Source organism: Malaclemys terrapin, chromosome 10, assembly GCF_027887155.1.
Source record: "Malaclemys terrapin pileata isolate rMalTer1 chromosome 10, rMalTer1.hap1, whole genome shotgun sequence".
NCBI lineage: Eukaryota > Metazoa > Chordata > Testudines > Emydidae > Malaclemys > Malaclemys terrapin.
The window spans coordinates 71,984,663-72,011,261 of NC_071514.1; the positions used below are offsets into that span (position 1 = coordinate 71,984,663).

At 38.6% G+C, this 26,599-nt stretch overlaps 1 protein-coding gene across 1 annotated transcript; it reads left to right on the forward strand.

Annotated features, from left to right (window-relative positions):
- The first annotated feature begins 24 nt into the window (after positions 1 to 24).
- LOC128843990 (transmembrane protein 180-like) lies at positions 25 to 26,202 on the forward strand. The gene is made up of 7 exons (XM_054041194.1): positions 25 to 107; positions 3,232 to 3,413; positions 4,381 to 5,115; positions 10,346 to 10,500; positions 12,285 to 12,368; positions 14,153 to 14,296; positions 25,001 to 26,202. The coding sequence occupies exons 2-7, from the start codon at positions 3,261 to 3,263 to the stop codon at positions 25,128 to 25,130; spliced, it is 1,401 nt and encodes a 466-aa protein (XP_053897169.1). The 5' UTR covers positions 25 to 107; positions 3,232 to 3,260; the 3' UTR covers positions 25,131 to 26,202.
- The last annotated feature ends 397 nt before the right edge of the window (positions 26,203 to 26,599 follow it).

The following is a 26,599-nucleotide window of genomic DNA, read 5'->3' on the forward strand; positions in this document are numbered from 1 at the left end:
GCCTCCACTCAGCTAATTGAGTGGGGGAGAAGGTGGGTTTGGAAGCTAAGTTCCGCCCCCCGAGTGAGCTGCGCAGCCTCCGGCCGGAGGGCGGAGACAACGAGTCGGTTAGTGCTTGTTGTGTGTGGGCAGACTGTGACGGGTTAATTCCCGGGGTGGATGGGGGGAGTGGAGGAGAAATGGGGGTTGGGGGAGGATGGGAACCTGTGGGGGTGATTGGATGGGGGAGCTATCATAGGTGCTGGGACTAGAGGTGTGGAGGGGCTGTAGCACCCCCTGATTTGAAGTGGTTTCCATCATATACAGGGTTTACAGTTTGGTTCAATGGCTCTCAGCACCCCCACTATACAAATTGTTCCAGCACCCCTGGGAGCTGTGGGGGGTGGGAATGGTGGTGAAGTACAGAGAGATAGGAATAGGTGAGTCTAGGGGCCTCATAGGTGTATGCCGTTAAGTGGTCCCTGAAGAGATCTCTGTGTGTATGTATGATCCATAAAGCATCCTGGGGTCCCTAGGGATGAATGCTTGGGTCTGTTCAAATGCTTTCAAACAGAATTGTATTCTGCAGCTCACAGATACCAACCATGTCTTTTTATTGTAAACTTCCCATGGTGCTGTTGTTTGGTGAGGAATCTGTGGCCACACTGCAGCATGGTAGCAGCTGCTACCATGTTTGAAAATAATTATCCATGATAATACCTAGAAATTATATAGTACTTTTCATCCATAAACCTTTAATATTTATAAAGAAGGGTGACCATAATCCCACTTTACAGATGGGGAAGGGCAGGACTGTTGGAGAAAGGAACAGTGACTTGCCCAACTCTACAGAGAACAAAGGTTTCCAAGTTTCTAGTCCAGTGAACTGTCCACTAGACCCTTCTGTCTTCTGGTTATCAAGCACAGTTCTGTAGTGTTAAAAAGGAGCAATGCTTGGCAACCATTAGAATTTGGGTTCTCTAATTTTTTTGTAAAGGTGGATCATATTTAATGTATTCACCTTCCCTCCTATTCAAAATCATGCAGACCTCTTTCCCTTCCATTTGCAATTATATCTCTGTCAATTACAGAAATTGCTTACACTCAACATTAGAAAGTATAATGTATTTGAAGCTACATTTTAATGTGATTTAAAAGATGTAAAAAAGATATGACCAGCCAGTTCTGAGGACCGCTAACAAGTGCCCAATAGACTACAATTCGGGAACCCCTGCAGTAGAGCATGGTATCTGTCAGCTAGCACAGTTTGGTCAGGGCTTATTACCATTTGGAATCCATTTTCGTCTCTCTACCTGTGTACTAGTTTTCTTTTACTCCTGGTCATTGCTTCTTGGAGAGAAGCAAGTTTTATGCAGTATGATTGCTCTCTCTAAATACATCAGAGGGATAAAAACTCCTCTTCCTCTCTGGTAATTCAAATTAAGTGTCAATGTGAACACAAGAACAAATGGCTATCAACTGGCCATCAACAAGGTTAGGCTTGAAATTAGACAAAAAAACATCAGAGGAGTGAAATTCTGGAACAGCCTTCCAAGGGGAATAGTGGGGGTAAAAAACCTAACTGGTTTCAAGACTGAGCTTGATATTTTTATGGAGGGGGTGGTATGATGGGACTGACTACGATGGCATGTGGCCCGTCGGCAACTGCCAGCAACAAAAATCTGCAACTGCTGGAGATGAGACACTAGATGGGGAGGACTCTGAATCGGTACAGAGAATTCTTTCCCAGGTATCTGCCTGGTAGGTCTTGCCCACATGCTCAGGTCTAACTGATCGCCATAGCTGGGGTCAGAAAGGAATTTTTCCCCGGGTCAGATTGGCTGGGATTTTTTTGCCTTCCTTTGCAGCATGGGACATGGATCACTTGCAGGTTTAAACTAAGGTAAATGGTGAATTCTCTGTAACTTGAAGTCTTTAAACCATGATTTGAGGACTTCAGTAACTCAGCCGGAGATTAGGGGTCTATTTCAGGCAGGGATTTGGAGCAATCAAATTTTTGAATTGCTCCGCTCCAGCTCTGGGCAAAAACCTATTGGTCCGCGCTCCAGCTCCGAGCTCCGCTCCAAAGCCCTGATTTCAGGAGTGGGTGAGGTTCTGTGGCCTGCAATGTGCAGGAGGTCAGACTAGATGATCACGATGGTCCCTTCTGACCTTGAAGTCTATAAATCTATTTGAGTGGGAAGGTGGTCAGCTGAATCTGGTGGGACCCATCTGTTACTTGCTTAAATAACAGTCTGTTTTGCTCTGTGGGATCCTCTAGCACACATGTACCAGTACATTAGTAGCCATTAGGAATTTGGAACTTAAACCTACCTGGTTTCCACTTCCTGATTCATACAAAGTCAAATCTAATGATTTAGTATAGATATAGGTTGACCAGGGGAAGGGGAGGTAGAAGGGAATCATCATACATATTTACAGCATTGCACAGTTGGAGAGGTGCACTTCTTGCGAGAGGGAATATGGTACCAACCTTGATATGGAGCACTAGATATATTGGCCAGTTCATTAGGCAATGCACTGGACTAAGTTCAGCCAGTGATTTGAATAGCTATTCCAGATTGCCATTAGGTATGGCCCTAGAGTTTTGTTTGGTTTCTGCAGAAAGGATTTATGAAGGAAGTAATAAGGTTCACAAACTTTCTGAAACCGAGGACCCCATTGTCTAATTGTTTGGGGTAAGCAGTTGCAGACCTTGTGTCAAATCTAATTGTATAGATGAATATAAAATGTACAGGTAAATTTTGGGGGGAAACCAGAAAAAAAGACTTGAAAAAAGTCTGATTTACTAGCACTGTACCAGAGTATGGGTTTGCACTGGTGATTACAGTGCAAGACTGGGGTCTAGATATACAGTTTTTGACAAATGATAAATGTATTCTTTGATACATATGTACCAAAATTTAAATACTCATACTAAATTAAGAAACATAATTGATCTCTTAATACTGTAGCTTATTGACTCAATTTTATAGACATTTTGTTGTACGTTTTAAAAGTTGGAAAGAGACTGAATGATAAAGTTGACCAACATGTACTCTAGGGATCCATTCTTGCAGTCCTAATATAGGCAAATCTCCAATTGCTTTTCATTTTACCAAGTAGTAAAACTAAAATATGTCTCACTGTAACATGGAATTCAGTCGTCCTCTATTAGCAAGGATTATAAATATCAATTGTACTTAGTCAATCAATAAGTAATTATAAGTATTTTTCCTTTTTTATAATTAGAAGAAGAAGAGGCATTCACAATTTGGAAAATGAAGTTTGTTTTAGGAATTCATCCTAATGCCCTGGCATATTCCATGACCACACTAGGTGCTGGAATGATGAACAGTATCTTTAATTTCTACTATGTTAAGCTTTTCTTAAACCAATACAAGATTTCAGAAGTAGCATTTCATCAAGCACAGGTATAGTACATTGGAACATGGTTTTTCATATTGTTGTCCATGGTGTTTGTATCATAACAATGAAATAATTCTGCTTCATTGATGAATCAATTATTGACATACTGCAAATAGAATTAAATATTTGATCCTTAAATTATAGGGGTATTCAAAGTTTATTGTTAATAGTTTTTAGGTTTTAAAAAAATTCCATTGTTGGAAGCATGTTTGTTACCCTGACAAACTTCAAAATAAAGTTTTTCTTTACCAAGGTTATGTCCCTGTTCAGCAAAGATTTATACATGTGTTAAACTGTAATAGCAGTCCGGGACTGCTATTAGTGCTTAAAGTTAAACATGGCCATGATCCTGAAAACCCTTACTTATGTGAGCAACCTTATTCGAGTATGTAGTCCCAATGAATTAAAAGGGTCTACTCATGTTCTCAAAGTTACTAATATGCAACAAGGGTTTACAAGATGAAGGACCATGTGTGTAAGTCTTTGCAGGACTGGGGCTTTAAGGCCAGATTTTTAAAGGTATATAGGTGGCTAACAATGCGGGTAGGCACTTAGTGGGATTTTCATATGCACCTAAGTGCCTAACACCCACTTTTGAAAATCCTACTAGGTGCCAATCTGCATCTTAAAGCACCAAAGTACCTTTAAAAATCTGGCCTTAGTCCATTTCCATTTGGCAAGCTTTCCTTTTTTGTTTTCCAAGTAGAATTGTACATTAAACAAATATGACATGGTGTGCTTCATTGTTTGTGCATCAATATCCTCTGTTAGTAGAGATTTAGAAATAGTTTAATTTAGATGACTTTACATACACATATACATAATGTTTGTTTGAGAGTGTACAACATACAAAATATGTTTAACCTTTCCATCATATAGGTCAGCACTTTTGTTATTCCAGATGTTATGTACGTCTTGATGAATCCTAAAGAAAAATATCACTAATGAGAAATTCTGTATTTTTCTTCTCAGGTAGTTTTTATGATCTGGAATGCCATTAATGACCCTCTCTTTGGGTATATTCAAGACAACTCCAAAGTCCCATGCTGCTCAAGACGTCAGTTTTCAATTTTATATGGAGCACCATTATATGGTTTAGCTTTTCTGCTTCCCTGGTTTCCTTGGAAACATTATGAGGAAGGTGACTGGCTTAATGGTCTTCACCTTATTGTTGCTTTATGTGCTTTTGATGGCTTGCTTACATTTGTGTTGCTAGCACAATGTGCGCTCTTTGCAGAGATTTCAACTAGACATGAAAGTAGACTTCAGCTTATTAAATATAACCAAGTGGCAACATTAGTTGGATCAACCAGCATTCTTTTTTGTGGTCTAATATCAGATAATATGGAAAATTTTGCCTATTTTCAAATCTTTACTGTTTTGGTTGCAGCACTAGCAACTGCTTGTATGTGTTACACTGGCATATATAGCACAAGTCAGTATGAACAGAGAGAAACTGCTGTGGAGAACACTAGCTTAGAAAATAATGATAAAGCTCTCTCCTGGTCCTCTGTAATTTCATTAACCAAACAGATAATGACGCAGAAAAACTTTATACTTTTTGTGACCATGAACTTCTTTCAAGTCTTCCACTTAGCCTTCTGCAACAATTTCATGATGATCTTTGCGGATAATCTCATCCCTAAGGATGTCCTTTCCTCTTTTATAAGAAGCATCATGTATGGGGCTGGCTTTATTTGTCCTCAGGTATGCAACAATGCTTTTAATCTTTTATTTAAAAGTAAAATGCAGTTTACTTTTGTGCTAGTTCTCAGTAATTAAAGTATCTGTTTACACTGCTTGGAGAAACTGCTATATCTGGCAGAAACCTTTTATTAGTCTGAGGAACAAATCTTGTGCACCAACATTATAAAAAGAACTTTAGTCTCGTCTGTGTAGTCTAGCCCAGGGGTCGGCAACGTTCGGCACGCGGCTCGCCAGAGTAAGCACCCTGGTGGGCCGGGCTAGTTTTATTTACCTGCTGACGCGGCAGGTTCAGCCGATCGCGGCCCCCAGTGGCTGCGGTTCGCCGTCCCAGGCCAATGGGGGCGGCGAGAAGTGGCGCGGGCGAGCAATGTGCTGGCCGTGGCTTCTCGCCGCCCCCATTGGCCTGGGATGGCAAACCGCGGCCAGTGGGGGCTGCGGTCAGCCGAACCTGCCGCTTCAGCAGGTAAATAAAACTGGCCTGGCCCGCCAGGATGCTTACCCTGGTGAGCTGCGTGCCGAACGTTGCCGACCCCTGATCTAGCCAAACAATTAGCTTAGAATGGCAGAGAGAGGGAGGGTAGGCAGATAAAATAACAGTCAACAAGAATGGAAAGTAAATGTTTTTGTGTTTCAGGGGCTTAACAACTTAGAATAAGAGAAGGAAAATTGGCTCAGTATCAGGAAAAAATATCCTAAAAGTGAAATGTATTGAAGAACTTGGTGTTAATTTTTCTTATTTTAATGTGTCCGAGTGGTGAGCGAATCCCCAATGCTTTCAGAGATTTAAAATTAGATGGGACAGAACACTGGAAAATAAATGTTAGATATAGCCCCCCTATCCCTCCCACCTCAAATGAACACTCTCTGCATCATCATGGGAATTGATGAAGGGGCTAGATGACCTAACAGAGCAAGGTCTGTCAACTCACCTGCATTTGAGGGAGTGACGCCTTCTAATTGATTTTGTCATTCATTCGTCATCTGCATGTAGAAGGTGAGCAAGATCCCATCCCAAGAGAACCAAATATAGTTTGCACTGGAAGGGAAAGAGGACCAAAAGAGTTAGATGTGAAGGGAAAGATTAGGGCAGCAATGGGAGAGGAGTGAGAGAAAAAATATGCAAAAAGATGCCCCACTGAGAAAACAAGTGTGCTTGTTTTTAGATAAATAAATAAAATCCTCTTACTCATGCCCCCCTAAAAACTTGTATAAAGTTAATCTTCAAAAACTTTCCATAGATTTACTTTAAAGGTTTATGATTTTTCTCAAATAGTGAGCATCTGCAGTAGATTATATATGGGTGTTTTGGGTGCGTAGCACTTCTGAAAATCAGGCCATTCATTCTTAATGTGAACAACTTGTGTTCTTTTTAATAAATACATTAATAAAATATAAAAGGAGACATGGGAAAGTTCTAATTTAATCCTCAGCTAGGAATTTGTTATAGTTTAAGCTTCTGCTGACATACAGCAATGAAATACAACTAATATATTTTCTTTGGTGCAGAACTTATAAATATCTACCATTAAAACTCCCTGACCCTGTCAGAGATTTTACAGGTCTCGTCTATAACTCAAGCAAATACCTAGGTAATAAACTTCTATAGGAATATATCTGACAGAAACTACAGAAATTAGAACAGCCTCAATAACTTTACTCTCAGTATATACCAATCACTGCTGATAAAATCAACATGACATTTGAAATGAACAATCTTTCAGAAAACACATTTCTCTCTGCTTCCCAAAGATTCACTGTCTCGAAGGCCACTGAACGGTATAAAGTTTGCGGTGACCTTATTTTTCTTGGGTTTTGGCCCTTCGAATTCAAGATATAACAAGAGAATTTTCCGACAGCAGTGTCCTGAAGTTCACTTACTGTAAAGTACCCAGCCTACATAAAAGAAAGCTGCTTTGTGGATTATGCGTGTCTGGCCTGTACAAAGCTAGATCACGGTTTCTATTAAGGGATGGCAGTTGGTGTGTAGGATAGGACACATATCCTGAACATGCCATGGTGTTGCAATCAAAGGACTTAAAAATTGAAGCTTAAAGCATCAACTGAGTCAATATTTCTCTGGAAATAGAGAGCTTTATTGAAAGACTCCAATAAAATTTCCGAAGCACTAGAGCTTGAAGCTCCCAGGGCATGTTGATTTTTCTTAATTATGATGAAATGAGATCCAGTTCATTAAAACAGCGTGCATTACACATCTGTTACTATTTCTAAATATGAATATATTTTCACAAAGTGTCAGATAATAGATAATTTTTTTAACATCTAGTTCCAGTCAGATTTGCACTTCTTTGTATTACAGTTACTTGTGTCAATTCCCTTCTTAACCTGCTCATTACTCTGTATGGTTCTCCGTTTTTTAAGCAGAAAGCTTGAATTACCTCATAATATTTGCCATAATCTTTTAAAAAAATTATCCTGTTCATGTGTGGAGCATTCAAAAATTTGTTTGCCTTTTATTTCCTTGTGATGAATCTTCAAACCATTCTGTGACTAATGATGAGGATTGATGCTGTTTAAAGTAATTAAATATGGGAAGAAAAGTGCAAGGGGAGTTTCTTCCTTTTGTTAAATGCTTATTGAGTTTGAAATCATTAATCTTGGTGGCTAATTAGTATTGAAGGAAAGAGAGCATTGTCATCTTGTAACTCATGGAAGGAGCTCAAATCTGACAGTGATGCAAACCATAAACCTGGGAATATAGATAGTGTGTCGTTATATTAGAAAAATAAAAAGCACTACGTACATTCAAAATGCATCTCATTTGAAAATGGAAAGTAAGGGAGCTAAGAGAAAAGAAGAGTTTAATTTTTGTGCATTAAAGCTTGTTATCACTGCAACTTTTTAGTGCATTTTCAGTATTAAATCTTAATCTTAAAACACTGTATTGCTTTGATTATATGTTAGAGCATAATAGAGATTATGAAATCATGTTTTAAGACTGAAACTCTGATTGTATTTAAGGTATGCCTCAATCTGTTTTTATTTGCTAATTTCCTATTGTAACAAAAATATATATAATTTAAGGTATTTAATTGAATTGTTTGTTTTGAGTGTTCAGAAAACAAACAATTATTTCTCAAAAGCAAGGAGGAGAAAATAAGCCAAATGTAATTTCACAATAGGCAAATGTGGGTGAAACAACATCTGAAATATTTTAACCAAAAATAAGTTCAATAAAAAGTTTGTTACCATAAAGTGAAGATGATAATCCTGAGTTCTGAATCAGGAAATGTCATGGCGAAAAATTCAGGTAGAATCATAAACTAGATCTTAAAAATTCTATATACAAATTATGGAGTGCTTTAATCTCTGGTTTTATCCAAAACCATTCTTTTTGCTGTGAGCCTAACCCTAAAGTATCCTTTGTCATACCTTTTTGCAAAAGCAGCATTCTATGTTTTATTAAAATGAAATTACCATATCATCAGAAAAGTGACTCTGTAAAATGATATTGTGGAATTTTGTATTTATTCCCTCACAGTACAGAAGTGTGACTGAAAAACTTGCCATGTGTATCTAAGTTAACTATGTACAATTACCTCAGTATCTGCAAACAGATTTATTATGGGGAATATCTTGAATACTGATAATATTGAATTTAGCTATGTACAAATCTTCCTTAGTTATCTATGGCAATTGGCAAGTTTAAGTACCACCAATATACCCTACATGTTATTCAGTTTGCAGATCAAACAATTATTTTTTCTATATACCAATACTATAAACTCAACCTGGTATTGGAAAGTTGAGCTATGTTCTTTCTACCTCTTATGTCACTAATAATAAAGATTTTGCTTCTAGAATTTGGTTAATAGTTTTGCTAATGTATGAAAGAATGGAATCCAGGTGTACTGGGTTTGCTTTTTAATAGTGATAGACTTTTCCTTTAAGGTGTATCCGTTTTTGATTTTCACCCCTGAGTCTCAGTTTCTTACCTCAGGACATAGAGAACTCCCCAAGCTTTTAAAGGGTTTTGGCATGTAGCGGTAGTATCTTTCTTTGCTGGCACTATTCAGGTTACTTAGGGGCTCAACATCTAAAGGTCATTTTTGGTCTAAATTGTTTCTGTGGGCTTCATGGTGAAACAGTTTTCAGATGGTTTTTATTTTTAAAGTGTTTTAATTAATTCAGACTTTTGTGACATAATGCATGTGTGGATTTCTAATGCCCTAATCTGAAAATATTAAAGTATAATTTTCAATGCTGAATTTATGGATTTGATTCTCTTCTTTAGATTCACATAGCCTTTTGCTCAATGTTTTCAAACTAAAACTTGCTTTAGATTTAAAAGTTAGCACAGTCTGTGACTAAAACATCAGTGTTCTGTAGAAAAAGGACCTCTTATTAAATTAACTTTTCCAGGTTGTGAATTGGGTCTCTTAATTCTTTTCATTAGCGTATGCAGTCAAGAGTGAATTACTGGATGTGACACATCCAAAAAGCTGAAATTTTATTGTTGCTAGCACTTTGTATAGACTGTTGCATGTTGAAATCTGGAAACTTGAAATGGAACTATGAGTACTGTGCATTCAGCATCTACCTTTCTCAATACCTTTTTCTACAATAGAAGCAAAACTGGTAATCTGTTACAATAAGATTTCAGTGAAACTGTTTTATCAACTACAAAAGTGACACTGAGTAATAGTGGTAGTAGAAGTTTACCATATATGTCCATTGATATCAGAGCAATTATGATGTTAATGAAAAATTATAGCTTTAAAAGAAAACCACCCAATTTGTTCAGTCCAGCAATCTAAGTTCAAGTGGTAAGAAACACTTTTCACTATGAACACACTGCAAAATAAATTGCATAAGGGATATCAGACATTATGCTCTAAGATATGAGCTGATTGCTATCGGAAGTGGGAAGCAATATTTACCCCAATATAGAGTAGTGCACAGACTGATTCTGGGAGAAGGGAGAGCATTCTTCTCTGAAGCATCTGTTTTAAAACAGTCAAGAGATGGGACCATCCCACTGGTCCTATAATCTGTTCTGTTTATGCAGTTCCTATGTTCTTAATTTTTGTTAGTGCATTTGAAAATGTTATTGATTCAGATTTCCCCTTTCAGAAAATATGCATGTTTGCTAATCAGTAGAAGTACTGTGTAGCAATAACACATTTATAGCATCCAAAACTCTGTTTTCTTAAAAGAAGTGCTGAAGTACTGTATTAAGTATATACTTAATATGTATCTATTATCTTTTCAGTGCCTTGTGCTTCTCAGTCATACTTTGCTGAAGAAGTTTGGCTATTACAGGATCATCTTGTTTTCCTTTTACTTAGAAGGAATAGCTGCAGCTGTCATGTTTGTTCTCGGACCAGAACACTACTACCTGCTAGCTATTTATCTCACGACAAACATGTAAGTAAATATATACCTTCAAGGATACCATTTAAAAAAAAATTAACAGCTTGCTACGCCTTGTGAAAGGAGTCTGTTAGGTCACTTTGTTTTTACACTTTTTGTCATACCCTTTTGGTAGCTTGAAGAATTTCCGGCTATGAGTTTTGCTCTTCTCCTTTTGTTCTGTTTCATGGGTCTGAAAAGGAGCTGCAATTAAAATGGCAACTCTTGTTTAACAGTGTTTCAACTTTTAGTTACTGCTTTAATTTTCTTTTAAAAATTAACAATCTAATAAATACAATAATTAGAGTTTGCAACATTGTCTCCAGCCACATCAGTTTTAACTTTGTCAATGGAATCTGCCTTTGACTACAGACTTTCCCATTTACCCAGACAGCAGTTTCCCACCACTTCTTCAAGTAGAGTCCCTATCTGTGTTCCCACTGTAAGTGTATCTGAGTCCCTGTGCCTCAGATTGGAGATTTTAAGCAGCAGTGTCTGTTTGGCCCACATATGTGCTCTCCCTGTCTCGTGCCTTGCCTCGAGGCTATCTAGCACTGCACGAACGATCTACACTCAGTGCCTTCTCAACTGCCCTTGGCCTGAGACTGAGTACTAGCAGAGTGCAAGAGAAATTCAGTTGTAAACCTTATTTTGGTTTACAGAGTAGCTAGTAGAGTTTCCGTTATTTAGATTCATACTCTTCCCTCTCCCTTTTCCTTTAATATTGAAAAAATAAAAGATTTTAGATCCCTCCACCCCACGAAAATGCTGGCAATTCAAGTGACTGTTGTCTAAACAACATTAAATTTGTTTTCTTTGGTACTGCTAGAGCATGAAGCCTTGAGTTTATTTCACAGATCAGGTAGATCTGTGAGGTGTGGAAAACCCTCAAAAGAAAATGCTTCATTAAACATTGTTAAAAACAGCCTTCTCAATTAGAATAGTATGGTATTAATTTCATGGTCTTCCCTTCTTACCTTGCCTGTCCTCTTTGTATATATTTTCTTTCTCTTTCTTCTCCCCGCCCCTCAGGATTTCAGTCATGGACTATTGTAACTAAGAACTATGTGACAACTGAGTTACATTATCCAGTAATATATTTTCCTCATTTCAAGTATTCAGGTTTCCTTAGAAAAAAATCTCTCAAGATATGTGAAGGTTATTTAAGTATTAGCTGCTAGCCCAAAAAGGATTTTTGTAATTTGAACCTAATTTTACCAAAACTTAGCAATATATGCAAATCTATCATCCTGTTTATTGTTTCATTTATTGGTCATGTGTTAAATGTATTTTTTTACCTTTATCATTCTAATTGTGTCACTTATTTTAAGTTTGTTTCCTATCTTTTCCTTCCAGTCCTCTGCATGTCCTTTTTCAGATTTCTAGAGGAGAATTTTAGTTCTTTCTTCTGCGATGTTCCTTTTCTCCATTCAAGTCAGTTTAAGTTGGTATTAATAACCTCAATAAGTGTCTGTCATCTTTCACTTCAATGCCAAGCTACTATCTTGAAATTCCAGAAAGAGTTGAGAAAGTTTTAGGTTTGTATACAGGTTTCTAATTCTTGAATAAAATAACAGCTCTAATATTTATTTAGAGAACTGATCTTTAAATAGACCTAACAGCCATTTTTAATTTGAAGTAATAATACTGTGTTAATTTACATGATGAGAGAGTGAGAGTGTGTGTGTGTGAGAGAGAGAGAGAAATACACAGACACTAAACCATCCATTACAGTTTTCTTATTGAGAAAAGTATGTTTAATATCTATCAACATTTTGAAATATTTTGTCTTTTTATAGGGTAATTGTTCAAGCGTCATTCAGTTTGTTTAATCTGCCCTTAGCAGATATTGTTGATGCAGACTTAATAAAACACAAACGGAGGTATGTTGATCTTACTACTGCTCACAAAATGTACTGTAGCTAGTGTCCTCAAATTCTCTATACCAAAGTTAAATTTTCATACACTAAACACTCTGAACATATTAATCTAAAAGGATTCTTAATTCAGTAAAAAAAGTTTTCTGTTTTATTTTAAATTACAACTATTTTTAAGAAGGTTTCAGAGTAGCAGCCGTGTTAGTCTATATCCGCAAAAAGAACAGGAGTACTTGTGGCACCTTAGAGACTAACCAATTTATTTGAGCATAAGCTTTCGTGAGCTACTTTATATTTCACTTTATATTTACTTCTAATATGAGAAGTGAATGGGAATTCATTATTACTGTACATTGCTTTAAATCTTTTGAAATTTTATCCGTTATTTAATAACTTTTTCCTAGATTATGTCCAAATAAATGCAGAAAATATTGTGATATTCTTTGGCTTCAATCCTGCAAATGCTTACATTAAAGGCTTAATTTACACACACAAGTAAAGGTAAGGACATGCATAAATGTCTGCAGGATTAGGCCCTGAGTAACTTTAACAAAGGAATGAATTTAAACAACACACCAGATCACTTCCATTGTGAACTCTATTATATTTATAAGAGCCCAGTCCCACAAACATTCGCATGGTTAGTCCTGTTGACTTCAGTAGAAATACTCCCCTGCCCATTATTACTCAGAGGCTTAAGAGTTGGCAGGATAGGGCCTTTCTAATATAGAGAAGGTATTTGAATGTTTGAACTATACCACTTAACAAGCAAAATTCAAAGTCATTGTAGCTGCCATTCAATTTTTAAATAAAACTTGCTGAGATATGCTGTACTGTGATTCGTGTACCTTTTGGATTTATATCAAAGTGCAACTAACTTCTTGTTGCTCTTACAAATATACTGATTTTTATACCAGTGGAGTTTCTGGTTTCAGTGCTATTTGAGGGGGATAAAGGGAATCAGGCTCCCTCTAAGGCCACAATCCTGCAAAGACTAAAGCACATATATTACTTTATACCTGTGAATAGTTCCATTAGCTTCAGTGAGACTATTACAACACATAACAATGAACCTGGGTATAAATCCTTGCAGGATTGGGGTCAGTGTCTATGTAGACCACATCTCATAAGTGTTACTAAAGAAAATTCAATGTACCTGGAAAGTGCAGTGGTGTAACTTAGAATTTAAACATATTCTTGATACGACGTTTCCCCGACTGCCCTGTCCATAGACAAGACTTGAAATTATTCTGAATAACAATCAGATTGCTTTGTTTGAAGAACACTTAATACAAGAAGAGCAATTGACTAAATTAGGTTGTAGTCCCAAATCACGTCTTTTACAAATGTAAGTTTATCCTATTTTTCTCTTGTTAGTATGTAATTGCAACTCTTGAGTCACCAGACGATGGGCCTGATCCAAAGCCCATTGAAGTCAATGTGAATCCTTCAGTTAGCTTCAGCGGGCTTTGGATTAGGCCCTGTGACACTGTTCTGTTATTTTATTTATGGTCACGTAAGGTAGTTGTGGGGACCTAAGATAGTATAAAAGGTATGTTTATAGATTTAAAAAAAAAAACACTGTACATATCTAACTGGAATGTAGTCATTTCAGTATGATATCTGAACCATTCACTGACTAGAATGTTGATGGTAAGTATGCAGTTTGTATCCTGACCATTAATATTTGAGTCTGAACAGTACTTAAATAATGAACATAATAAGTGCTGTAAGTGATGTATGTTTATATACTGTGTAATATGGATTAATACTTGTCTTGAATATTTCAGATCACCACTTTCCTCCATGGTTTTTGGTACCAATGCTTTATTTACTAAGCCTGCCCAGTCTTTGGCTCCTATGCTTGTGGTTACAATACTAAATCAATTTGGATATGAGAACCTGAATAATAAATTTTCTCAGCCTGATCCAAGGTGAGTTCAAAAGCGAAGTTTTAAGTCACAACAAGTGAAATAATGTTACACAGTTGTTACAAATTACACCTCTACCTTGATATAACGCGGTCATCAGGAGACAAAAAATCTCACCACGTTATAGGTGAGACCGCGTTATATCGAACTTGCTTTGGCCCACCCCGTTCCTTGTTCCTTGACCGCCCCCTCCAGAGACCCCGTTCCTAATCACCCCCAGGACTCCACCCCCTACCCAACCTCCCTGCTGCCTGTCCCCTGCTCTGCTTCCCGCCACCGGTGAGTGCGAGGAGGTTAGGGAAAGGACGCCCCCCTCCCTCCCCCCCCGTACTCAGCTGTGGCGGGAAGCGGAGCGACGCGGCCCCAGCCCACTCTGCTTTCCTTGCCCCAGCCCCAGCCGTGTCGCTGGAGTGGGGGGTTGGGGAAAGGTCCCGCACTCGCCGGCGGGAAGGGAGCTGGCAGAGTGGAGTGGGCTGCGTCTGGGAGCTGGCAGAGTGGAGCGGGCTGGTGCCGGACTGCTCCGCTTCCGCCGCTGCCGGTGAGTGCGGGGGAATCCCTTCCCCCAAACCCCCGAGCGACACGGCTGGGGCTGGGTCGAGGGAAGCGGAGCGGGCTGCTCCTGGCTAATTCCCTGGGCCACTCTGGGACTGCGGGGCCCCCAAAAGTGCCCCCCCCAGCTCCTGCCTCCTAGACCCTGGCGGGGGGAGCCCCTGACCGCTCCCGAGACCCTCTGCCCCTTATCCAACCCCTCGGGCCTGGCTGGGCCCTGCACCCTTAACACGCTGCTCTGTGTGTCAGAGCTTTACCGCCTGGTATGCGAACCCATGTTATATCGAGTCACGTTATATCGGGGTAGAGGTGTAATATGCAGTTAGCTTGTATCAGATGTGTTGCAACTTGGCTTCAACAAATTTTCAATTGGTCCTCATCTACACTGACATAAAAATGCTGTCCAAGTAGATATTTATTCTGAAAAACGGTACTTTTAAAAGAGAGGACATGGGAAAACTTGCCACATGGTAGGTGTGTGTGTGTGCATGGGTGTGTGAAAAATTCATTTCAGTGTATGATTGTTTTTGTCATTCTGTTGTGGAAAATTGAAAAAGAGTCAAACCTGTGATGTTCTAACTTTGACTATAAGTGTTACAAAAACCACAAAAGTGTATTTATTTCATAAATATAGTTACTATACATATTTAGTACAGTAGGACTGTGACTAATGTATTTTGTTTTTGAGAGAAACAATACAATTATAGGAGGAAGAGGGGTTTGGCTCAACTAGGTAAATCACTTTGGTTAGAGTACAGTTTTCTATCCTTATCTTAATGGCCTTATCTTAATTACTTTCTAAAATTTTACTTTAATTAAAGAAAACTCTTTAAAAAACACATAGAGGACAATCATTTATAAAACCTCCTTGGGGAAGGGTCTTTAAGGAAAAGAGACTGGAGATGTGGCCAATGTGTCTGGAACCCTCTTTCTGACCCTAATGGACTGTAGAAGAAAGGCATAGAGATAGGTTTGGAAGGATGACAAGCTGGGGACATTCAGAAAAGCAGCTTCAGCAAAGTGCTTAGGGTACGGGTGAGCAAACTACGGCCCACTAGCTGAATTAATCCGGCCCTCAAAGTCTCACTGGGGAGCAGGGTCTGGGGCTTGCCCTGCTCCCATGCTCCAGCCAGGGAGCCCGGACAGGGACTGCTCCACACGCACATGCCGCGGCTCCCAGAAGCAGCGGCATGTCCCCCCTCCGGTTCCTCCTCCATGTAGAGGCAGCCAGGGGGCTCCGCATGCTGCTCCTGCCCCAAGCGCCACCCCTGCAGCGCACAGAGCCACCTGGCTGCGCCTCCACGTAGGGGCCGGAGTGGGACATGCCGCTGTTTCTGGGAGCTGCTTGAGGTAAGTGCTGCCCGGAGCCTGCACCCCTGAACTCCATCCATGCCCCAACCCCCTGCCCCAGCCCTGATCCCCCTCCTGCCCTCTGAACCCCTCAATCCCAGCCCAGAGCACCCTCCTGCACCCCAAGCCCCTCATCCCCAGCCCCACCCCAGAGTCTGCACACCCAGCCGGAGCCCTCCCTCCTCCCCCCCCCCCCGGTGCTCCAACCCCCTGCCCAGACCTGATCCCCCTCCCGGCCTCCGAACCCCTCGGTCCCAGCCTGGAGCACCCTCCTACACCCCAAACCCCTCATCCTCAGCTCCATCCCACAGCCCACACCTCCAGCCGGAGCCCTCAACTCTCCCCGTACCCCAACCCCCTGCCCCATCCCTGATCCCCTTCCCACCTTCCGAACCCCTCGCTCCCAGCCTGGAGCACCCTCCTACACCCCAAATCCCTCATCCCCAGCCCCACCCAAGAGCCCACACCCCCAGCCAGAGCCCACACCCCAACCCCAATTTCGTGAGCATTTATGGCCCACCATACAATTTCCATACCCAGATGTGGCACTCGGGCCAAAAAGTTTGCCCACCCCTGACTTAGGGGTAGAGGAACAAAAAGGGCGGGGGGGGGGGGGGGAGATTTGAAAAAAAAAGTTGTTAGAACAGGGAGCTTAATTTTGATACAGTAGACCGATAGGGAGCCAGTGAAAGGATTTGAAGAGGGAATGCTGATAGCATCAAAAAATGTGGATGATTTTGGAGTGGAGGATTGGATAGGTTGCGCTGAGCATTGTACGTACCAAAGAGGATAAATATATTTGTTATCTTGGTTCAAGGAAATTCCTGTCTGAAGTACACCTCTACCTCGATATAACGCTGTCCTTGGGAGACAAAAAATCTTACTGCGTTATAGGTGAAACCGCATTATATTGAAATTGCTTTGATCCACCAGAGTGCGCAGCCCCACCCCCCCGGAGCACTGCTTTACCACGTTATATCCGAATTCGTGTTATATTGGGTCGCGTTATATTGAGGTAGAGGTGTACTATAGCAAGAAAACTGAATCGTAATCTCTTCCAAGCTCTCAGAAAAGTGAAAAGGGATGGAGTTCAAGTCATTGGAGTACTTCTAAGAACTTCATATTCCAGAAACTTATAGGCCTTCTGCATAAATGTCTTAAAATTTCCAACACTCTTTATTTAAAAACCCCATAAAATATTTGCTGAAGTGCAAATTATTAGTTTAGAATAAAAAGCTAAACCATGCTAATGAAATGTTGTTACTTAATGTATAGAAGCATTAGTATGTTATCATTCTGACCAGTAGAACAGGAATGATTAACATTTGCTTCTTAGGCCTGCTCTACACTAGCGGGGTGGGAGGGGATTGATCTAAGTTACGCAATTTCAGCTACGTGAATAACGTAGCTGAAGTTGACGTACTTAGATCTACTCACCGTGGTGTCTTCACTGCGGTGAGTGGTCTGCTGCCGCTCCCCCATCGACTCCACCTGCGCCTCTCGCGCCAGTGGAGTACAGGAGTCGATGGGAGAGCGCTCGGGGGTCGATTTATCGCGTCTAGACGCGATAAATCGACCCCCGCTGGATCGATCACTTCCTGCCTATCCGTCAGATAGTATAGACATACCCTTATATATTGAAACTGCCTGTTGTACTAGTTTTCTTACAATGGTTACTTTGTTCCTATTTCAAATCAACAAAACCTTAACATTGACTTGTCTAACTTAGACCAATGGTTTTCAAAAATTTTGAGTAGAGCTGTGGATCCCTTTGGATATATAAGACATAGTCTGTGGACCCAAGGTTGAAAACCACTGACTTAGACAATTCCTGTTTCTTATATGCTAAGGTGGCATGGAATGAATGAATAAAATTATTAGCAAACCAACCCATTCTACTGTGTCTTTACCCTCTCTTGCTTTATGTTCCTCATTAAAACACGTCTTCCTATAAATCCTAGCCCATCGCTCAGGGAAGTGAACAAATGTTGCAAACAAAATAAACAAATTGTGGAACTAAACATCTCTGCTCATTCATGCTGATATTTCATGTGGCTTTTTGTCACCTAATTTTCCTGTCCTTGTGTTTGTATGTTGCCTACCCAGGCCCCAATCTTGTGCACACTTAAGCATTTGTGTAGTTTTACTTACGTGAGTTGTAGCATTGATTCTAGTGGGACTACTCACATCAGTAAAATTATGCCCATGCTTAAGTATACATACGGTAAGAGCCTTAGAATGTAAATTATTTTGGGCAGAGAGCGTCTCTTTTTACATGTCTGTAAAGCACTTAGTACGCTGGTGCTATAACATTAGTAGTAATTACACACACCAGCTACATTAAATGAACACTATTAAGATTGCAGAGTCAAGTCATTCAGTAGTTTAGAAATGCCAGAATTAAGGTTTCCTGTGCCAAAAAAAAAATTATTATTATTTTTGACTCAGGCAGACCTCTGGCATGCACAATTTCAGCTTGAACAGTTAAAGTTTAATAAAGTGATAAGCAACCAAAAGTAATTGGAAGTGTCAAGCAAACTTAATAGTAGGCAATGCTACCAGTCCAATCTCTAATAATAGAAATATCTCAGTTTAACGCTTATTGTTCACAGTTCAGAGTCAGAATGTATACTATGTAGCAGAATAGGAACATTTTTATCAGGGAATAAACATAACTGATATCCTGTTGTTTTTAAAACACTGATAGGCACACAATCAAGCTAAAACACTCACTACTTTCTGATATATTTTACTTACTATTGTTACAAGTAACATCTACAATGACTACTACTAAAAGGTTAGCAAAAAATATTTTTCTTGTTTGTTTGTTTTTTTCCAGTTTGTTTATGCATTTGACAGCACTTGGGAATTAGTCACTTTCACTGTTGCCCCGGTACACATAATCAAATTTGTTTATCTGTGTAAATCTTTCAAACAGCAAGAGGAGAAAGGAAAATTTTAACAAGAAAATGTGAATTTAAACCATAAGCCATTAGCAGATGTAATACCTGAAACCACTTATTACTTTTTTTTCTAAATAACTCTATTTCAAATCACCTGTCCCTTTAAAGAAATAAAATATCCCATATGTAACTTTGTTTTGCATAATTTATGTCTGAAGGCATAATCCTATGAATTTTAACTTTTAGGACGAGTTTTAAAGTAATATCTGCCATATTGTGATACAGTAAACATATTGACTTAGTGCTAAGGGAGGTTTCCATACAGGAAATCAGTATTAGGGTCTGATCTTTCAAACCTTTATTCATACAAAGAATTATACCGAACCCACTGAATTACATGCATGAACAAGGATTGCTCACATCAGCAAGGATTTGTAAAATTGGGTCCAAATTATTATTTATTGAATATTATTAGAGCATACAGGAAAACACAGTCCCTGCCCCAAAGAGCTTCCAGTTGAATACACAGAGAGAACATTCCAAGCACACACTATACTGTACTTGAAGATCAGTGACTGTCAATATTCCTTTTTTTATGTGGATTCATACTGCTGACTACAGTGTATTGTTCTCATTGACAGGCTTGGTGGATGTGTGTTTTAGGGAGGGATTTGAATTACAAGTATAGACATTTTGTACACAAGGATAAGAAGGGAGTTGCACGAAGGAGTGGCATGGAAGAGGCATAGAAATGGAAGGGAAGGTACATACAGGCTATTTAAGGTGGGTGGCTTGGGAGGAGCATAGCAGTTCGAGAAAATGAAGGCTGAAATATAGGCAGTGAAGGTGTACAGAGTCTCGATAGTGCAAGGGAGAAATTTTATTTTATGTAAAAGATGATGATGAAAGACCAGCACAGAGATTTGAGGAGGATAGCTATATAGTGACAAGAATGGGAGGGGAAGATGATTTTGGCAGTAACATTTTGTCTGCTATCAAATGGTGTTTAGCGTTAATGTATCTAATTAAAATCAATTTAAAAGCTAGTCATTCAGACAGGAGACAAATGACTTTTACACATGGCACACTGGAGGAATTCTCTCCTGTTTAAGTCTTTATTGTTACTAATGAAAATGTGGCTGGTAACACTGGTCTACAATTTTTGAGAAGTTGTCTGCTTCAGAGATAAAATGTGCTATTTATTATGTATTTTGATGTGCTGAATTCAAATATGACAATTAAAACAATTGATTGGCTACTGTTTCTAAGATATTTAAGTTTTTACATTTTATGTCTATGTATATTGTGTAGATAGTAGAGTTTTAATCATAAATTGTAAACCTAGGTCTTTTCATGTGTTTATGGTTGCTTTACATGATAATATTTCACCTGTCCTGTTTATGTAACACTTTAAAAATCAGCAAAAGAGTTATATAAATAAAATTTATTATGAAACAAAAGGCAAAAAACTATTATGTACATAGTTTAGTCCTATTCAGTGTCTACTCGGCGCTTCTTGGCTTGTCACTTGTATTCATTAAATGGAGCATCTCTTGTCACTGTCCAGCAATAGTCTGCAAGCATTGATGGGCTCCATTTGCCCTGATAGCGTTTCTCCATTGTTGCAATGTCCTGGTGAAATCGCTCGCCATGCTCGTCGCTCACTGCTCCGCAGTTCGGTGGAAAAAAGTCTAGATGAGAGTGCAAAAAATGTATCTTTAGTGACATGTTGCAACCAAGGCTTTTGTATGCCTTGAGGAGGTTTTCCACCAACAACCTGTAGTTGTCTGCCTTGTTGTTTCCGAGAAAATTTATTGCCACTAACTGGAAGGCTTTCCACGCCATCTTTTCCTTGCCACGCAGTGCATGGTCAAATGCATCATCTCGAAGAAGTTCACGAATCTGAGGACCAACAAAGACACCTTCCTTTATCTTAGCTTCACTTAACCTTGGAAATTTTCCACAGAGGTACTTGAAAACTGCTTATGTTTTGTCAATGGCCTTGACAAAGTTCTTCATCAGACCCAGCTTGATGTGACCTTTTGACGATCACGGAACATGAAAACCCTAACATCACCTGCCAGGAGATTCCACTGCTGTAGTCTGGAGCCCAACAGCTCTGCCTTACTCTTGGGTAGTTCCAAATCCCTGACAAGGTCATTCAGTTCACCTTGTGTTCTGAGGTGTGGTTCAGAGGAGGAGGATGGGAGAAAATGTGGGTCCTGTGACATTGATGGTTCAGGACCAGAAGTTTAATCCTCTTCCTCATCTGACTCAAGTGAGAGTGATTCTAGTGCATCAGGAACCAGCAGTCCTTCTCCGTGGGGTACTGGGCGTATAGCTGATGGAATGTTTGGATAATGCACAGTCCACTTTTTCTTCTTTGACACACCTTTCCCAACTGGAGGCACCATGCAGAAGTAACAATTGCTGGTATGATTTGTTGGCTCTCTCCAAATCATTGGCACTGCAAAAGGCATAGATTTCCTTTCCCTGTTCAACCACTGGCGAAGATTTGTTGCACAAGTGTTGCAGCATATGTGTGGGGCCCACCTCTTGTCCTGATCTCCAATTTTGCAACCAAAATAAATGGTTTCTTAACCATAGTGGTTATACTGCGCTTGTGTGATGCAAAAGTCACTTCACCAGAAACATAGCAGAAGTTAGCTGCACTGTTCACACAAGTACGAGGCATCTCTGCTCACTTTGGCTAAACGGAAATGTGTCCCTTTGCAAAATCAAACACTGATAAAGAAGAGAGCACGACACTGTATGATTTCTAGAGCTGATCTAGGGCAATTTGTTCAGCAGAATGATGTAAGCTTCGTTATGATTGCATCATCCATGACTTCTAGGAATACCGTGATGCAATTCATATCATGTATGACGCAATACCAGCTTCAGATTGCATCATTCATTGTTTTGCCTAAAAAGCAAGTACTGTCCAAACCCAATCATAGATTTATTCATAGATCCAGTCAAAGATGTATTTTAGTCATTTCTGGTTTAAATTGAGATCCCTTCCCTTTATAACTCACTTATCCTCTGCCATTCCCAAGTCAAGGGTCGTATATACTGACCCAATAGCATATCTTGAAAACTAGAGCCAATCAACAATTTTAAGGATCATTTTCATTCTCAGTGACCCAGAATTAGTAACGTTTGTCTATATTTATTTCAAAAGCATTTTGGCTGTAGAGCAGTGTAATTTACAGGATTGGAAGGTCACTTTTTGTTCCTTTTGGTTTATCCTAAACAGTTTTCCCTATAACATTAGATCCCTTTTTCTGATCTATAAGAAATATATAGTTTTAAACCTCCCTCTCCTGGAGATCTGCTGAAACTACAGTCAGTCATACTGTGAAAACACACTGGCAGTAGTTTTTTGCCTTCTTTATTATGTTATTTCCTTGTATTTTGAAACAAATTACCAGATTATAAATAGATGCACAATATATAGATGGTGCACAATAAATAAGCTGTCAGTGCATCTGACAGTTGGAAACATCACGTGGTCTAGTAGCAGGGTTAATAATATTCTGGATATAGTGAGGAACTATATTTTAGCAAGAGTGTGTCTTTGAATATATGCATCTTTGTACTACATGCACAAAATAATAATTATGAAAATAAAGATTTTGAAGGCTTCTTCTCCACCATTGTGATGTAATTTGAGCATTGCTCTTGATTTATCCCAATGCCTCAATAGAATTATATTTAATATTTGTTCATTTTTCTGTATAATACAGTTATTTTACTTTTCATAATTCCTGTAAATGTAGAGTTTTAGAATAAAATATTAATCCATATTCTTTTGTTAAATGAATGCAACTGTATTTAAACCAAACCAGGATTTCACCAGTATAAAGGCAAGGTAGGACTTGGCACAATCTTTTTCTTTTTTTTAGAAAAAGGTAAAATGCTTGTTAAAGGTTGACATTCTTAATACTGAAAATTGCAGTCCTCTGTTAATATACAGAAAGGTAAAATGCCGACAAAAGCAGTGTAGCTTCACTAGAGCACCCTGCCAAATTTGCCTCAGCCCCTTCCTGAAGGAACTTTAGGTAAATTGTTTACCAATTCAGTTCTTGGATTCCGTGCTGGAACTGCCAACAAGAAGACTAATTAATGCCAACCAGGTGGTAGTTTTTGTGATGCATATACTTGCTTACTTGGAAATGGAAAGCACCATTGAACCCAGGCCAGTAAACAACTATCAGATGCTAACTTGTGGTCACTAAACAGTAAATACTGAATATGAACCACTGATCTACCCGTGAAAAGTCCCATCTCCTGTAACCAATTGCCTAAGCACTTAAGTAATTCCCTTAGTACTACTTTAATTTTTAAGCATGTGTCTTTTCTTTCTCACTTGGTATTAACATGTGCACAGTTTATTTAAAACAATTGTTTAACTTGGAATAAACGGTGATTGTATTGTGTTATACATTTAGGACCAAATGGTTCCATTGAAGTCAACGAGACCTAGATTTGGCCTTTTTTGATTGACTCATAGGGGTTTGATCCAAAACCCAGTGAAGTCAATAGGAGTTTTTCCATTGACTTCAATCAGCTATGGGTGAGGCCCATAGTATTCAGCTTTCACAACCATTCTGTTAGTCTCCCATCTTATCTCACAGTGCTAAGGAAAAATAGAAAATAACGTACTCATCTTCTTGGAGACTGAAGAATTTTTTCAGACTGTCTCAGCTTGAGTTCAGTTTCTTGATATTTCTTAATTAGAATCCAATAATTAACTGAATGCCAGTGAATAATTATCACAGCTGCTAGACAAATGCCTAGATGTGTTTCAAGCTGTCAGAAACCAGCCTGTTCATAAAGCAGTTATTTTAATTATATATTATAATTTGTAATACATAGTTGTTGATCTGCTTCTTTACATATTACTCCTTAATGGAGATTTAGATTAGAAAATACCCTTTTACATGCAAGGGTAAGCCAGATAAGCCAGAATCTCAATGTAACTTTAACATGTAATATATGTATGGTTTAAGTCTTTATTTTGCCCTAAAAATAATAAAACAGAATTAATCTTAATATGTTGGTAAATGCATTGAGTTCCATGCATTAATCATGACCTGTTCTTAGCATTTACCAGCCATAAGTACATTATACATAATTAATGTCTCAGATTTTTAACTTTTAAAAATACCAATATGTCCATATTGTTGTATTTTCCACTTTCTCCCATTCTTTTATTCACTCCCTTTAAAAAATGTTTAATCATACAAAACTTTATAGGATTGCCTGCTCTGTAAGGTGATATTGTTTTATACTAATTTTATATAACCTACCACAGCTGTGTAATAGACTACTTAACTGGTCTGTTAGCTTGTCTACAGCATATTACTATGCACTCTATTTATCTTACTCAGCTCATTTCTTAATAGCTTATTTTTTACAAACTACCTTGTTTTGGGGGAGCAGGGGGCATGAATAAGTTTAAGGGAATGATGGAGCAGTACATGGAATCAGTAAATATAGTTGAATGTATTTGGCAATAACTTTTATGTTTCTGAATAGTGAGAAACCATATTCCCACTGTGATGCTGGGGATACAAAAACATTGGGTTAATTTCATCCACAGTCTGTATTTATATGCTACTTTTAATAAAGGTTGTTTAATCAGAATCAAACAAGCTGAATATCTATACATTGAGTTTTTGGTAAAATACAGAAAAAACATGGGGATTTTTATTCCTTACTCACAAGAATCTATATGGTTATTTTCAGGTTTTCCCCTCCAAAGTAAACCTACTATTTACTTCCTTTTAAAATTGACTGTGCTGAATTGTCAGAACTATTTTTTTAATCTATTAAGAGTTGACTATAGGGGGTGAAAACTGCATCTTGGGAAAACTGACATTTTTACCTTCTTTTCCAGTTTGTTCTTAGGTCTTCATGATGCTATGTTCTACTTGATCTGTCTGGTTCCACTTTGCATTGCAGTTATACAGATTCTGACATGGACTCCCTTCTCCATCCAGAACAGTCATATGACAGCCACACATTGAATCTTTAACACTTAGTTTGTACAGGAAGGATCTAGATTTTGTGTTTAAATGTATTAATTCTACTATGTACAATTCAAATGTGAAAAAGCAGAATTGTACTTAATGGACTATTAGACCAAATGCAATCTGAGCCATTAAATTAAAGCAGTCATCTATGGTGGTATAAAACATATCATAAAGCACTCCCAGCCTTAACACAAAACCTATACGTAGCCTTTTCTAGTTCAGTTACCATACATATGGCAATTGTAGGAATGCTGGCAATATCCAGGGGACTCTACCGAGCATACTGAGGAAGTGTCTTTACTCACTCCATTGCTAAAGAGATAAAGGCATGTCTGTGGTGTACAGATATTATTGGATTTTGAGGGGAGTTAGCATGATGTAATGGATATGGCACCAGACTGGAAACCTAGTTCCCAGCACTGCCACTGACATGCTGTGTGACCTTGAAGGAAGTCACAGCAATGCTCTGTGCCTCTGTTCCCATTTTATAAGTGGGGAAACTGATACCCATCTTTGTAAAGTAATTTGAGATCTACAGATGAAAAGCACAGTATAAGAGCTAAATATTATTTAGTGAACATGTGTAGTTGAGGAATCTGAGGACTTAAGTTAAAGTTCAAGAAAACAGAGATATATAATGAAGTCTTAAATTATGGTTAAATTTTTTGAGTCATGCCAGAGAAACAGTTCTATTTACTTGTATTGTACATGCTAATATCAACATGTTTCCAATGTCTTCTTTATTTATATGTCAAAAGAATCCTAACAAAAAATGTTAGTGGGAATTTCATGGGCCTGGATTCTTAAATTGTCTTTTATAATACACCATTGTTTATATACATGGATTTCTGTCTATTGATCATAGTCTGTTTTAAAACACAAATTGTATAACTTGCCTTCCAATTTAGAAGGATTAGGGTTCCTGCTGTTTTGTGGACATAGTTTTTGAGGAGAAAACCTGAAAAAATCTAAATGACTTTTAGCCTGTGATTCACTGTATACAACTAAGTTTTCTTCTTGGTTACTCCTTCCAATTTGGTAATAAAGAAGTTATATTACAAATATACTTTCCTTATACTCTCTTTGGTAGTATTTTGTCTTTTTCTCATGTATTTTCTTTTCTTTTCTTTTTTCTTAAAGGGGATGCTCTTCCTTTCTGTTAGGGGACAATTCCCACTTCAGCTCCTAAATACCTACAGTATGCCATAGATAATTAGCTTTCATTAATTTGTCCTTTCATAATACACCTCTACCCCGATATAACGCGAACTGATATAACACAAATTCGGATATAATGCGGCAAAGCAGTGCTCCGGGGGGGCGGGGCTGCGCACTCCGGCGAATCAAAGCAAGTTTGATATAACGCGGTTTCACCTATAACTGGTAAGATTTTTTGGCTCCCGAGGACAGCATTATATCGAGGTAGAGGTGTATAGAATTGTTAGAACACATTTAGACCATAG

Coding starts and splice junctions, on each gene's coding strand:
- LOC128843990 (XM_054041194.1), top strand. CDS start 3,261: ATGAAGTTTGTTTTAGGAATTCATCCTAATGCCCTGGCATATTCCATG. Junction 12,369..14,152: donor TTAATAAAACACAAACGGAG/GTATGTTGATCT, acceptor TGAATATTTCAG/ATCACCACTTTCCTCCATGG. Junction 14,297..25,000: donor TTTTCTCAGCCTGATCCAAG/GTGAGTTCAAAA, acceptor CTTCTTTTCCAG/TTTGTTCTTAGGTCTTCATG.